This window comes from Tinamus guttatus, unplaced genomic scaffold (genome assembly GCF_059628265.1).
Source record: "Tinamus guttatus ecotype Peru unplaced genomic scaffold, ASM5962826v1 Tinamus_guttatus_pri_ptg000004l, whole genome shotgun sequence".
Classification (NCBI taxonomy): domain Eukaryota; kingdom Metazoa; phylum Chordata; class Aves; order Tinamiformes; family Tinamidae; genus Tinamus; species Tinamus guttatus.
In genome coordinates this window covers 3,295,466-3,310,356 of record NW_028288538.1, presented here as the reverse complement: position 1 = coordinate 3,310,356, position 14,891 = coordinate 3,295,466, and the positions used below count along the sequence as shown (strand labels likewise).

General features: G+C 35.4%; 1 protein-coding gene across 6 annotated transcripts in view; it reads left to right on the top strand.

Moving 5' to 3' along the window:
- The first annotated feature begins 219 nt into the window (after positions 1-219).
- MEF2A (myocyte enhancer factor 2A) overlaps positions 220-14,891 on the top strand; it is a 48,549-nt gene continuing 33,877 nt past the window's right edge. For all 6 annotated transcript variants that reach the window (XM_010216944.2, XM_010216941.2, XM_010216945.2 and 3 more), the window contains exons 1-2: positions 220-439; positions 4,101-4,304. In XM_010216944.2, coding sequence (XP_010215246.1) covers positions 386-439; positions 4,101-4,304 — 258 coding nt within the window. In that variant the 5' untranslated portion in view covers positions 220-385. The remainder of the gene's footprint in view (positions 440-4,100; positions 4,305-14,891) is intronic.

Below are 14,891 nucleotides of genomic sequence, written 5' to 3'. Positions count from 1 at the left end.
TTAAGGCCTTTTCTCTTTCTAAGTAAAGATGTATCCTCTTACCTTCTTTGCTCTTTTTCAGCCCCCTTTTCCACGTAACCTGCTTTTCTCCAGCGTATCTTAGTGGTGCATCACTGGAATTGTTTTATGCATACACATATCATACGGCTATTCAATATAGAGCTTGCAGATTGCTAAAAGGGAAGTGATGCTAAGCTTTTAAACCTTGTTTTTTTTTTTTTTTTTTTTTTTTCCTTTAAGGGCTTATAACAAGAAAGAGGAATCTTTTCATCAAGCTGAAGATAAAGTAGAAGAAAACTGTATCATGTGTTAGAATACTGAAGGGTGAAATTTCTTGGATTAATATATTTCTGGATTGTAAAGCAAAGGAAAGAAGAGATTGAAAATGGGGAGAAAGAAAATACAGATCACAAGAATAATGGATGAACGGAATAGACAGGTGGGTCTGTATGAGCAATGAGTGGAAACTCTGAATTGGTTTATTTTCTTAATTTAGTTTTTTCATGCAGAGTTTTGTAATCATGTGTGATGGAGTTACCAGACTACAAACAATGAGTGTCCTTTAAATGTCTTTACTGCTAAATGATGGAAAACTGTTATTATAAATAATATCAATTACTACAGAACAAATTCACTTTGTAACTAATGTATCTAATTAAATGAATTATGCAGATATGTTACTCTGCACGTTCCAGTAGGCTGCAGAATGATAGAGAAGATTTTTGGAAACATGCATTTTGCTTGATCTGATAGCTACTAGGCACATTTAAGTTGAAAAAGGTATTTTGGAGAGGGTGTTTACATTGGATATTTAAATATATTTTGAAGTATCTTAAGTATAAGGAAAAGTATTGCAGAAATGACTTGCCATTAAGAATAATTATAATGTATCAGACTGTAGAGGCAGCTAGTCAAATGCTTTTGCTCCAGAAGCAGTTACAAATGAATGACCAGGGAAGAGCGAGGTGAAGAGGCTTGCTACATGTTACGCTACTCTGTGTTCTCTTCTAGCACCAAACTATTCTTAGCTCAGGGATTTCCTGAGCTTGATGTGGTTTCCGTATATTTTAATAACTATTAATGCAGTCATCTCCTCTCCCCCCCCCGACCTCCTGCCCCAATCAAACTTGTCCAGTCATCCTTGGAACCTTTAAAATAGTTAAATTTACAACATTTTTGGCAAGTTTAATAGATCTGTTGCCCATTGTTTTAAGAAACACTGCACAGAGCATACAAGATGCATACAAATCATCAAGCCATGTAGTGGCCTAATGATGTTGATTCTTCCTTTTCCCTATAGGATTTGGGTTGCTTTTTAACTCCTCTTGAGCACCAAGTTGGTGCTGGGGTAATGGAGTCCTGTGAGACTCTCTTGCTCCCGCCATACCTGCTTGGAGCCCTGTTTCATGTGTGAAAACCAGGACTGTTTTTTCCCAGTGTTGCTTTAAAGCCATGTAAACTCTGAGAACACTATATATAGCAAGAAAAGTATTATTGTACTTTGGAAGAAAGCCAGGTATTGTGTTTGAACAGCTTTAATTACACAGTTAACTGTATGTTTGATGTAGATAAATGAGTTAAATACACATAGTAAAAGTAGCTGAATTAATTTTGGTTGTTTCAGATTTTACTCTAGAACTTCAGGCAAGCTGATGAGGTTGAATTTTTTTTTTTTTTCCCTTTCCCCCACTTTTAATTTGTTTGAAAGAAGTTGGATAATCTTGTTTGTTCTGCTTGAAATCATAGATGCTGACTAGCTCCTTTATGCCTAAAATAAATAGGAGACTGAACTTTAAGTTTTGTTTCTGGCTGTTTTTTTGGCTAGTACTTTAATGTGCTCTTTGTAATGACTAGGAAAACATTCTAGGCTCTACCTTTTAAAATGGGAATTGAACTTGCCTTTTTCTTTTTCTACAAAAACTCGGATTTTTTTTTTTTTTTTAAAGGTGTTAAAGAGCTTATATCAGTACAACCAAATGTGTTTTGGGTAGAGGTATTGATGGTGATCCTTAAGCCTTGCATCTAGGTTTTTTTGGTCAGGTAGTATATGCAATTTTGACATATTAATGTATGTCGTAAGTATTGATTTACTGTCGAGGATCTTTTTCATTGACCTAGACAAAAGAGGTATTTAGGATTTGTTTGGCCAGCAGGAGAGCATAGTTCAGTTGTGTTCTGTTGGTTTTTCTGCAGTACACGTTGCTGATTAGTAGGTCATTCACGAACAGCCGGTAAAGTTCTGCTATGATATTTTCTCATCTCCTAATAGGAGTAGGATGGAGCAGAACTTTGCTGGTAGAGCAAGTTCTTATGGCTTCTGTGGGAAGAACAGCTGTTGTTTCATCAGAAGCCTCTTGTTTCAGATGTGATTTGTGACTGAACTCAAAACAGACTATATAGACTGTTACTCTGGAGGATTGCAATTATCACGAGACCATCATTGTAGTATTAATTAAGCACTCTTATCAGCTTGAACGAGCTGTAGGGCATGCATGTTCATCAAGCTGAAGAGAATAAAGTACAGTAAATTAGATATCGAAGGAAAATGTTGCTCTCATTGCCACTCCCTGCTTTTCACTAAACAATATTACAATAATACGGAAGAAGCAATTGCCCTGCAATGAAGATGCTTGTCTTCATTTTGTGTGTTTGTAAGTACAGCAAAAAAAAATCTATGGGAAACTTGCAGGACTAATCTAAACTTCTTAAAGAACACTGAGTTTATAATAAGTGGTACGCTTTACAGTAAGGCCTGAACTGCAGTGGGACAGGCTTGTGATAAACACTATCCAAACACAAAATGAGAAATAAGTCTTCACTGAAGAGCTTATAATTAAAATAGCCAGACAAAAGATGGAAAAGAAAGCAAGTCAATAGAGAGGTTAGGTTGCCTTGATGTGTGCATAAATGTTCAACATGTTAAACTATAGAAGCCCTTAAAACAGGTTTTGCTGTTTCTTGTCCTTTGCTTAATTCTAATTTTGCAAACATATCACGGTTAGTAACTTTTAAATGTACAGAACATATGTTGTTTAACTATCTTAAGAGGCTTGGAGCTTGAGTTGTAATGGGGGCTGTGAATGGGGCTCCAGACACAAGTGTTGCTTTACACTCAGAATCACAGATTTAAAGTTTTGCTAGTTCTGAAAATAGCATCTTTATTTAAAAGGTCTTGGAAGATTAATTTCGTAGCAGTAGATTAAGTGCCTGTTTAAGTCACTTAAGAGGAGGTTTGGTAAAAATATAGTCCTTTAAGTTGGTTTTGGCATCACACCTGTAACTGATAGGAATTAAAAATACACCAACTCTCTGACATTATTAACTGAAATTTTGTGTAAGAAATAAATTTGGAAAAAAAAATTCCAGGGGTTGATGGTTTTTTTTTTTTTTTTTTTTTTTTTTTTTTTTTTTTTGTAGTGAAGGTTTTTGGTTTCTTTTTGCTTCCTTTGGCAGATGCTCTTTTGGGCTATTCTGTAATGAATTTATTCCTTCAGATTGGTTTTAACTAGACAGAATGCTTGTTTTATCATTTACCCAAGTAGCCCAAAACAATCCAATTGTATAAATTATAGGAACTAGATATTTTTTTTATAGCCACAAAAAATCTTTGCTAGCTTTGCATAATTAGAAATTATATTACACACTAATGATATTGCTGTAGATATGCTGTTAGTTTTAATTTTGATTTAGTAGAATTAAGTTTGTGAGTACATGTTCATGAGGATAAGCATTACAAAATAACAGTAACAATCACAAAAGGAAATACTATAATACCAGGAAAATCTCTGTTGGTCAAACACAGGAAATACAGTTAGGGAATCTTCCAGATTTTAACTCTTGCTAGTAGTTAGGTGGCAGTGATAGATTTAGATGGATGGTAGAGGGAAATTATGGTCTATCTTAGTCCAATGTGGAACATTAACCCTAAAAAGCACAGTTATTATTTTCGTAAGAATTATAACACCTACATAAGATGAACAATCCTTTTAACTTTGCACACATTCTGTAATTTTGTTAGTAGGAATTTCTCAAATGCTTGATTATATCCTTCACAGTGTGGTCATTTTTGGGGAAAAAAATCATTATTCTTTCTTCTCTAGGTCACCTTCACGAAGAGGAAGTTTGGATTAATGAAGAAGGCCTATGAGTTGAGTGTACTCTGTGACTGTGAAATAGCACTCATCATTTTTAACAGCTCTAACAAACTCTTTCAGTATGCCAGCACTGATATGGACAAAGTTCTTCTTAAGTACACAGAATACAACGAGCCCCATGAAAGCAGAACCAACTCAGATATTGTTGAGGTAACATTTTGAAAAGATCATCAGTTATCTTAACAAGGCATCAATTTAGTCTATATTACACTATTTAATTGTATGCATTTAATAACTTAGAAATATTGTCTTAAATCTTAATCTCTGTTTTCAGTCTGGGTTTTTTAGGGGATGAAGTGTTCTTTACAGCCACATTGTCTTATGAGTATATCATGAATATAGGGGGAATGAAAAAAGGAAGGTAGAGAAGGTGAAAAACTGCATCTATAGAAGAAAATAGGTTTTGATTTTGTTGCTAAATCAACCACTGTATTTAGTTGTAGTTAGCAGTAAAACAACCACAATTTCTGCAGTAATAGAACAATATGAATATATTTACTCAGAGGTGTTGGCTTCTTCTGCCATTTGTTTTGCTTCTGGTTTGAGTATTTACTCAGAATTTTCCCATATGTAACCTCTAAATTTAGATACATCAGAAATCAAGGATTCTCTTGGCAGTTGGAGTCTCTTTGTACTGTATTTGAACTTTTTGAAAAGCTAAAGTTTTTTCATTAAAAATGACTAGTTTTGTTTCTGTTAGGTTGCATTATCTTTTAAAGACTGTTACAAATGTAATTGGATAGAGCTTGGCCTATATGCATCCTTTTTTAATATTTCTGGTTTTATCAAATAAGATGCAATAAATAAGAAAATCAGATAACTCAGCTTTTGAATATTATCAGTGTTTTTGCTGTCACTCTTTGATATTTGGAGATTATACATTTAAATAAAGCTTTCCTTACAAACTAACTTCATTTGAAATGTAGCACAGGGTCTTTCCAGAACAGGATAACTGAGTTGAACATAATATGAAAAAACAAGGAATTAGTCAGTGAGAAACAATTGGTCATGAAAAACATTAGTTTTAAAAGAAGAAAATTGGATTCTGTTCACTGTTTCAGGAAATAATGGTTAAATACAGACAGTGAATTTGTGGATGGAACTTAATGGGGTCCTGTAACTCATCATGTTTATTCTTGCTGACTAGTGACTGGCTGCTAAATTAGGAAAGAAGAGAAGGAGATGGGAGAGAAGCTCAATTAGATTGTGCTTGTTCTTACTGCTCAAGCCCTCAGGCTTGTGCTTTCAGAGGTCTTGGGTTCCGTTTCTGCAGGAGTGTGATTGTAGGAGGTTTCAGATACAAGTCATGTCTCCAATAGAGACAAAACCAAGAAACAGAAAACTGCTTTTTTATTTTATTTCTTTTTGAGGTTAGTTTATCACCTTTATTATTACCACCTTCCTCAACTTCTGTATTGAACTTTGAATACTACTAAAGGAAAACTGCAGGCTTTGAGAAGTTGAAGGAATATTACCTCATCATTCAAGTAACATAAATAAGAATTAAACACTGTAGAGGAAGGGGAAATATCTAATTCTTTTGAGATGAGCTACTGACTGACAAACCAGAACATGAGCTAGGCATGCGAGTCAGTCAGTTGGCTAGCCTGAGGTGTGGGGTTTTTTTCTGTTAAGACCTGTGAGACTACTGCTGCTTTGCATCTTGAGTGAGAGTCCCTTCCAAATTCCTTTATACAGAGGCCTACCTATAGTTTTATACTAATGTTAAGCATTTGACCCATGGGAACCACACAAAAAATGACAGGTCCAAAGTTCATATATTTTTCCATTCTGAAGGAACTTGTAAACCCATATGAAGAGTCTATTATTTCCTCTGTAGAGATATATACCAGTTCTGGAGTGTGCTCTTGTTTCTAAAGCACAAGATTTCTGAATTAGAAAAGTAGTTACCAGACAATTTAGTTTAGCCTTATGCATTGTTTAGTCTTTTTGAAAGGTATTTTTGCTTTTATTAAGACCAAGTTATTTAGCCAGAGAGAAAAATGCATACCTTTGAGAAAAAAATCTGCTCTGAGTTCTAGGCTGTATCAAAGTCTAATCAGTAAGATGAAATATAAGCAAGCTTGTTGTACCTTAAGTAGATTGACATTTTGCTGATAAATTCCATGGGGGAAAATAAAAACTGTGTATAGTTTTTCAGAGAGATTCTGTAGTTTTGTTTTTGTAGCTGATTACATTTCAGATTTGTTCTGCTCATGGTAATTTTGTATTCTATTGGCTATAGTTCTTAAGTCAATTAAAAGATTTAAGTCATGGTTGGGCAGGATGGCTTACTTGCTGCTCTAAGTCAGTTTCATCTTTTTCTTCACTTACATGAGATTTGTTTCTGGGAGGTCATTAAAATACTTGAGGTGGTTTAAATAGAAAACAAACTCCTACTTTTTATTTTCCAGGCTGTTGGCTTATTCTTTTGCTTATGCTTGTTGTATGATCTCTTTGGTTTTGTTTTTTTTTTTCCTCTGGTGTGTGTGTGTGTGTGTGTGTGTGTGTGTATTTATACATTAAAATATTGACATTATGGTGGTGGCGTTATGGTTGTCAAGTCCCTGGTTTAATAATGTGCAGATTGGATGCACCTTCTAATAGATCTGAGCCTCACAGAAATGTAGGAGCCATTGGCATGTAGGATTTTGGCACAATTCAGGTAAAAGGTATTCACGTTGTAAACCTAGCCTGGCCTTGTACAAAAAATATTAGGGGAGGTGAACTGGTGGAAATGATTCTTTTCAAGTTCTATAAAAACGGGTAATTTAGTAAACAAAGACAACAAATTTTTGCTGATTTCTGGCTTAATTTAACCATGAAGCAAGCAATGAATGTCACAGTGAAGTTCATGCTGTCTTTGATTTCTCATTCCTTGGAAATGTTTTAATTAAAAAAAAAAAAAAAAACCACGAAGTGCAAACTTTCAACCAAACAAAAAAACCCCAAAAGTTGACATTAATTTTCTAATGAGTGGAATTTGTTTTAACTCTTCTAGAAATGTGTCCTTTTTTATGGGCTGAAGTTCTTATTCTTCTGATAAGTCATAAGGCCTTTCCTGTGAAAATGAAGACATAGCTATCTAATATACTGAAAATGCTCTTGACAGATTTTATTCTAACCAATCTAGGCTTAGCTAATATATGCTGAAATAAGTCTTCTGGCTAGAAGTCGCTGTAGCAACAATACTGATGTTGTGTTTCACTGACCTGAAACGTGTCTTTCCAAAATGAAGTATGTCAGGGTTCAATTCATATTTCTTCTGTAACTTCATGTGCCCAGTTTTCATGTTGCAGGATTGAGAGAGCAGTTTGCTTGGCAAGAGTAAACACTGGAAGCCATACTCGGCCTTCTAGGCCATGTCTTGAGGTGACCTATACAGAGAGCCCAAACAGAGCCCTCCCTCCCTTTTTTTACGTGTTGTGCAGCTGCTGACTGGGGCTGATGCGATAGTCGTGAGCAGGTTCAGCTAGTAAAACCAGAAGAAAATTATCTACTTGGGCTTTGTAAGAGCTGAATTTGCAGAGTGAGGAACATAAAGTACTTTAGACACAGTAATAGCAGCATAGTCAGGAGGAACATAGGAGGAGAGTGAAATGGCGAAGAGTAGGATCCTTCCCCCATCCTTTTAAGCAGCAGCAAGCTGCTAAAAGCTTACCCTTTCACCTGAAGGATGATGTGACACAGGTGAAGTTCAAGTGCCAGCGTTTTGGAATGGTTTATGATGTATAAGGGAAGAAACTAATCTACCACTTCTTTTCAGTACTGTGTGGATGGTAATATTGCCAGTGATTAAATGAAATTCCTAAAAGAAAATCACGTTTTAAAGGAAGTGGAGAGATGAGTAGGGAAACGGGCTTTTTCAAATTACTCTGAAAGTGTTCCTAACATACACAGCTCTTGGGAAAAATTTCCTTTATGATCAAGATGAAATGCAGCTGTCTAATGATTTCTAGATTCTTTTCCATGTCCCTCTGAAATGTGAAAGGTGAGCACAGTTAATGGTCAGGTAGGTGGAACTTTGGGAGGTTACTCCTTATGCTTACTCATCTCCTGACCTCTTCTCTTTCCAACTCCATGGAAGGAAAAAGCATCTTTTATTGACATTCCTAAATAAATTTATTATACAATTTCTGAAATACAAACTTGTATCGTTTGAAAATGTTCTCAGTGTTTCTTGTTCGTGTAGCACATGGACATCTTCATATCAGATGAGAGAAGTTTTGTGTTATTGTGCAATAAGTTTTAATCTTTTCTCAACATAGTTATGGTAAAGTAAAAGTAGTGCTCTCTTACAGATTAGGATGAGCCATATAGGGATACTGAGGAAACTGAAATTTTCATTCAGTGTAGGTTTTGAATTCTTGCAGTGTTAGGAGTGTGAGTGTCTCCATATGTATGTACACACACAGGCAACCAGGGTTAATTTAACTTGCCCTTGGCCATGTGTGGGTTATGGACATTGTGTCATGTCACCTCTTCAAACTGAGGTAAGTTGAATTTAGAAGCTGGTCTTAAAATGTGACCTACTTTCCCATTTGGCATCTGTGCCCATCAGAATTTTGGACAGATGTCAATGAATGAGCCTCTTCAATGCTGTATAATTTAATTTAATATTGTGTTTAATATAATTAGATTCAATGCCAGATATTGACAGCTGACCTGAAATACGGAATAGATCTGTATTAAAAGTCATAACTGTTCAAAAATATATTTATGTATACATACACAAAAGACTGCTTTTCTTGGTGTAATATCAAGCAAGTGGTTTGGATGTTTCAGTAAAATCCTTTAACCTGGGAAATGATGATTCTTTAATAGCAAGTAGCTTTCATGAGGACTTGTTGATTCCATAGTTTAGATAGCACTGCTACAAATGTGAGCAAGACAGGGAAGTTTGACTTAAAGGGCTCTCTGGAAACAATGAGCTGGCATAAATGCACCTGATATTCCTTCTAGTAGTGTGTAAGTGTGCTAGTAGGTTGTTATTTATAGCGTTATCACCTTGTATAAACTGCATTCCATGCATAATCTTGCCTTGAAATGCTAAATGGGCACACCTATTTCACTACTTACGTACACCTAATGAAGAGTTGTTGTAGGAGCAATACCCACTCTCTTGTCAGAGACAAGAGACTACCAGAGACTTGTTTGTCAGATCATAGCTTTGAGTGTGAGAACTCATCTGCACATGGAGAGCCTGCAGCGCAAAGAAGCAGATGCATCTCCAGAGCCAGATGGAGCATATGCCGAGAGACAAGCGTGGCGGTGTGGGGAGCATAAACAGAAAAGTTGGTGTTGGAACACTATGACTAAAAAAACAAAAGCAATAACATATACTGCTGTGTGTGTGTGTTTAATGCTTCATGTAGGTGACTCAAAATGCTCCAAATTTACATTGCATATCACTATGGCCTGATTGAAGTGAGGCAGTGCTGAGAGATGATGCTATGAATGTTAGTGTTAGGCACACTTTGATTGTAGGGAAGCTGACAGTCCTGGTTAGCTAATGTCATTTTGCATTCCTTTGTATTTGATAGATGGAGAATTGCCGGTAGTGGGTTAGATAAATAATAAAAATAAACAGCTTTGGGCTGATGGAAAAATACATATGAGTGTTCTGTTTTCGGTGATTGGACCACTTAGTTTGGTATCGTATTTTCGAATGGCATGGAGCATGATCTGGAAATCACAGATACACATTTAGAAGAGGGAAGAAGCTTTGAAAATGGTTACAGTCGAGTAAGGAAATGACTTAATACTCTGTGCATGATGCTGAGAAAATGTAGGCATTATCAGACTTGATTTGCCAAATGATTATGTAAATGTAATTATACTCCATATATAACACTTAAAATAATTTGAAACAGCAGACAAATGCCTTGGAGACATCTTAAGTAGGTGATTGAGGAGGATTTATGTACAGTTAAAGACTAAATCACTTTTAGCTTACCTGAGAAGAGAGAGAAAATGAATAAAATGTGTGAAGTGCTTTGGAATATGGTTCATCACTTCACTTAGATATTTAATAACTTGGGTCTCTTTTTTTTTTTTTTCTCTAGTTGAAGTGTCTGTTGCAAACCTGACATGCAAACAGGGTGTGGTTTTTGCATTTTGTTTCGCCTTTGGGGTTCAGGAAGAAACAGCTTCCTTGAAAGCTTAAAATATTTATTTAGAATATAATGACAGAAGACACCTGTCTCTTTTGTGCTGAGCAGAGCAGTCACTGCTGCACATGGGTTTCTGGCTTTTCTCTCCCTTCTTTCCCCCTCCCAGTACTTCATCCTTTAGAGTCTTTTTGTTGTGAACTGTTTCACTAATTTTTCTGAATCTTGCATTTCATCGGAATATTCTACTTTGAAAGTGAAATGGTCCTTTAATTCTTTGTTGGTACTCCTGAAATTGCTTTTGGCGTACTGGTGAATAACAAAGACAGGCTGTTGGTGATCTTAGAAAAGCTGACAATGCTAGAATTCTTTTTTTGTAGTTAATGTCATTTTGTGTTTCTTTTGAATCTGATATATAAGGATTTGCCAGAAGTAGGGTGGAGAAAAAAAAAATGAATGGCTTTGGGCTTTGAAAAAGCAAATCTTTGGAAATTTAGTATGAGAGTTAACAACACTAGGTTTTGTTTACTTCTTGTATAAAGCTGTTGTGTTTTAGCATAAATAATACAGTATTACTGTGTGTTGCTATTAGATTACTTTAAGGTTAATGAAGCCATAAAAGGTGTGTTAGTATTGGATATTCTTATTATTTATGCAATAACTGATTTTATTCTGTTAATATTAAAATATGTAGCTTTACTTATGAATTTAAGGATAACCATATCAAAGTGGAATGGTAGACTTGCAAAATCCAAGTAAATATTTTTCAGGCTGTGGCAAATAATTCTAATATACTTTAAAAAAAAAAAAAAAAAAAAAAAAAAACACAGGGAAAAGTTGTGCCAGTTGTGCAGAGGTAAGAGCCAACTGTTTTCATTTGGTGGTAATCAAATTGTGTTGCAGAAAGTGAGAGACTATATAGTGATTTCTAAATAAGTGCGGATGTACTGATTTCTATTTAATCTTCACTCTGCTTCATCTGGTGAATTTCAGATAATTTCGAACTCATTTTGAATTCATTTGGAACTAAGGTTCACGATGCCTTATAAATAGCTGTAATACTTGCTATTGGGTATAGTATGTTTTTGTTTGTTTGTAGTTATTCTGATCTATTTCTTGTTTGTGTTTCATATGAAAACTGTCCTTCTGGTTCATATTGCAGAGGAGCAGACAGTAGTGCCACACTTACTGCACCTCTCTTCACAAATCTTAGTTGAAATTGGGAAACACAAAAGTTAAAATGTATCAAGTATATTAGATGGTGATAAAATAAAGGTATATTTTTACAGGAGAATAAGTAAGACTGTTTTGAGAGATTACTTAAAAATCCGCTTTGCATCTGGCTTTCCTTGGCTCACAAGGGTTTATTGGAGCCATTTCTGCATCCTACCCCTCATTTGTCCTCCCCTTTCCAAAGTAAATGGCTCCGAAGCCTCCATGTTCGTATATATTTGCTTGCAATACAGCCACATAGGATCAGAGAAAGTAGCTTTGTTTCAACCCACTGGTTAACACATTCCTAAGAATCAAAACTAATGAAAATGGTCATTTAAAAAAAAAAAAAACTTATTTTGTTTTTATTTCGTAAAAGTTGCTAGTGTGACTGAGCTACGCACATGAGAATTAGATCCCTGAAGAATGTAGCTCTTGGAACCACAGTATCATAGAGGATAGCTGTTCTTAGGGTACCTGATTTCAGCATTGAGGGGTTTCATTGAAGCCTTTGACTTCTGAGCTCCTAGGTGTGGTTGTTTGATAGTGTCCTCAGCCTCAATCCTGCCTACCTGCTGATGACGACCCACCTTGTTGAAAGGATAGCAGAAGGGCCACCTCGGTCACTGCTCCTGTAGAGAGTTGTCTATGGGATGCTTCATTCCTGCTTGCCTTTTGCACCTCAGTAATAGCGTTCAGAAAAGGCAGCCAAAAGAACTGTCTAAATAGGTAACTTTCATTGCTTCTTGTCTTGTTTACGTGCTGTTTCTAATGCTTTGCTTTTGAATAATCTTGGAGATCAATCCTTAAACTGTGGTGTTTCCTTGGAAGAGGACAAGGCGGGATTTCAGTTTACGAATCGGTTTAGCTCTTCACTCTGTCTTAAAACCCCCTTATCTCATAACTGATGTGCAGCTGTGATGGGATTTTTCGTCTGTGTGTTAAAGCTTGTGGTTTGTGTGTTTCTAGGGTTTTACTGAAAGGTAGTGTGGCCTGTCTCAACACTGAACTAAACAGAGAACTTAATTCTTTCCCCCAGTATGTTTTTCTTGGCAACTGTTTGGTCTCCTGAATAAAGGAGATATTTATGCTGGCAATTCCTACAATGCAGGCCTATGAATCTTCTAATAGTCCTATGTTTGTTCATCATAATGCTTATAAATCAATATGCATACAATGGGTAATGACTTTTTTTTGGTGATTATCCTACCTTTCTAGGGATAAGTATGACTTTTTTTTTTTAATGTCACTGATGTAATATTTGGTGTGGGAGCTTAGATCTATTTAATTTATAGTATGGAATAAAAAATCAATTAAATTAGTTCATTGATCACATTATGGATACTAACATTTAAATGATGTTTTACTAGAACTATACTGATTACCTCCATTAGGAGCTTTTTTAGATCAAAACTCTTGCTTGATGTCCTGCCAGAAGTTCTTAACTGTAACATATCAGTGCTATTTAAAACCGTGTTTTTGCATGAACTTTACAGTTCAAGGCTTTTAGAGCATAGCAACTTGTTTAAAAGAACAAAAAAATTAAACGTGCCCTAATCAGTCTTTTTCAATATTAACATGTACCCATGATACAGAACAAAGCCTGTTCAGAGTCTGCAGTCCCTGATTTTTATACAGCCTTTTCTCTTGTACTATGCCAGGTTCCATCTCTGATTTCTATCTCCACTTTCAGGTTAGGTGAGGACAGTCTTCAAAGAGGTGCTTTAGCTTTTGAATAATTCACCCTAAGTGAATGTTAGGCAAAGAAAAACATTAACTGTATTCCTTTGACACATAATTGAAAAGTTCAGTATTCAAAACATGAGTTATGAAATACTTATTCATGTGTCTTAAAGTTCTGTGTTCTAATTAATTCTGTCTCTAAAAATAGAAATATATCTACTTACTATTCTCTTTCTAGATAAGTTTGTTTCTTGATGTATATTATCTATATCAGTTGGAGTTTTCAAGTAGCTTTTTTTCTGTATTCACTTTTTTTGCAAATGTTTCCCATTTATGTTATCAACTGGATTATGTTATCAACTGGAATAGGTGATGCTTGTAGGCACGCACTTGTTTAGAGTGCACACATATATACCCACTCATACTTCTATCTGTTTATCTGTTTTGCCACCTTTTGAGGCAAAATAAAATGTCATTTTCATACTAATAATAAAGATAATTGTAGTTTATTTTAGTAAGCATTAATGTAGCCAGTTCCTATCATTATAAAGTTGAATGAAATTTTAATCATAATGTCAATCCTTAGAATCTACTAATAGTTTTTGTTGGGGATAGTTGCTATTAATGTCTGTAATTATTGTTTTGATAATACTAAACTATGTTGACTAGCAAGACCTTGTAGTGGTTTATCTGATAACCTTTCTAGGTTTGCAGCCATATGGAGAAATTCAGGGCAGGAAATGCTTGAAGTAGCATTTTGACATTATTGCATAGGCAGGTTAAACATAAGACTCCCCCTTGCTTTTTAAAAAATTATTATTGAATTGTGATCAGAGTTCAGAGAATTATTTTCTTAGCCAGTGATGAGTTCCAAGCAGTGTAGGTGATAATATATTTGCTAAAGAATTTCTAAAAGATTGCAAAGGGTGTTATGTAGCTGGGTTGTTACACTTGGAAACCTTTCATGTTCCATATGGCTTATCTGTATCTACTGCTGTTGAAGGGACACATTCAGTGTGCTGCTGCTATAGCTGATTTTAAGCTTTAGCTGTCACAGGTATGCAGAAAAATATATACGAAGTGGGGGCCGTATATATGTTGCTTGAATAAGGAGGTATTTTTTGCACCGTCAAATATAGTCCTGTCCCTTGGGCAGTTTTAACTCTTCCTACAGACAGAACAGTATGTAGTTAGTTTAATTTAGTGTCTTTCAGGCTGCATTCATTGGATCAACTATAAAACGTTCTATGCTATGGATTAGTTTCTGCTTCCTTGAGATGAACATAGATCCCCTTTAAGTCCTATTGTTGGAAAAGACTGAGGCTGGATGTCTAATTCTTTTCCATGCTGAAAATCTAATTGGTGATACCTTCTCTAGAATGGGTAAAACTAAAGCCTGCTCAACTATATGTGATTTAATGACTAATTTGAACAGAAAGTGAAAGGAAGACAAGTACATTTGAGAGCTTGGCTTATGTTTCCAATGTGGATGCAGCATTTTCATTATTAGTAGATTGAGAACCATTTTAAACCTTTACCTCAAGAAGTTCGTTTAAGAATGAGCAATCCAGTTTCTGCTCTGGGTCAGACACTGCCTTCTGAAGTGTGGAGCTTAGCAAAGCTGTTTCCCAGATAGTTAAAATAAGGGTTTGGAGCTTTCCTTCCTGTTCATCCTAGTTCAAAGCATTTTGTAATATTCTGGCAGTGAAAAGGAGAAGAGTGAGTTTTATAT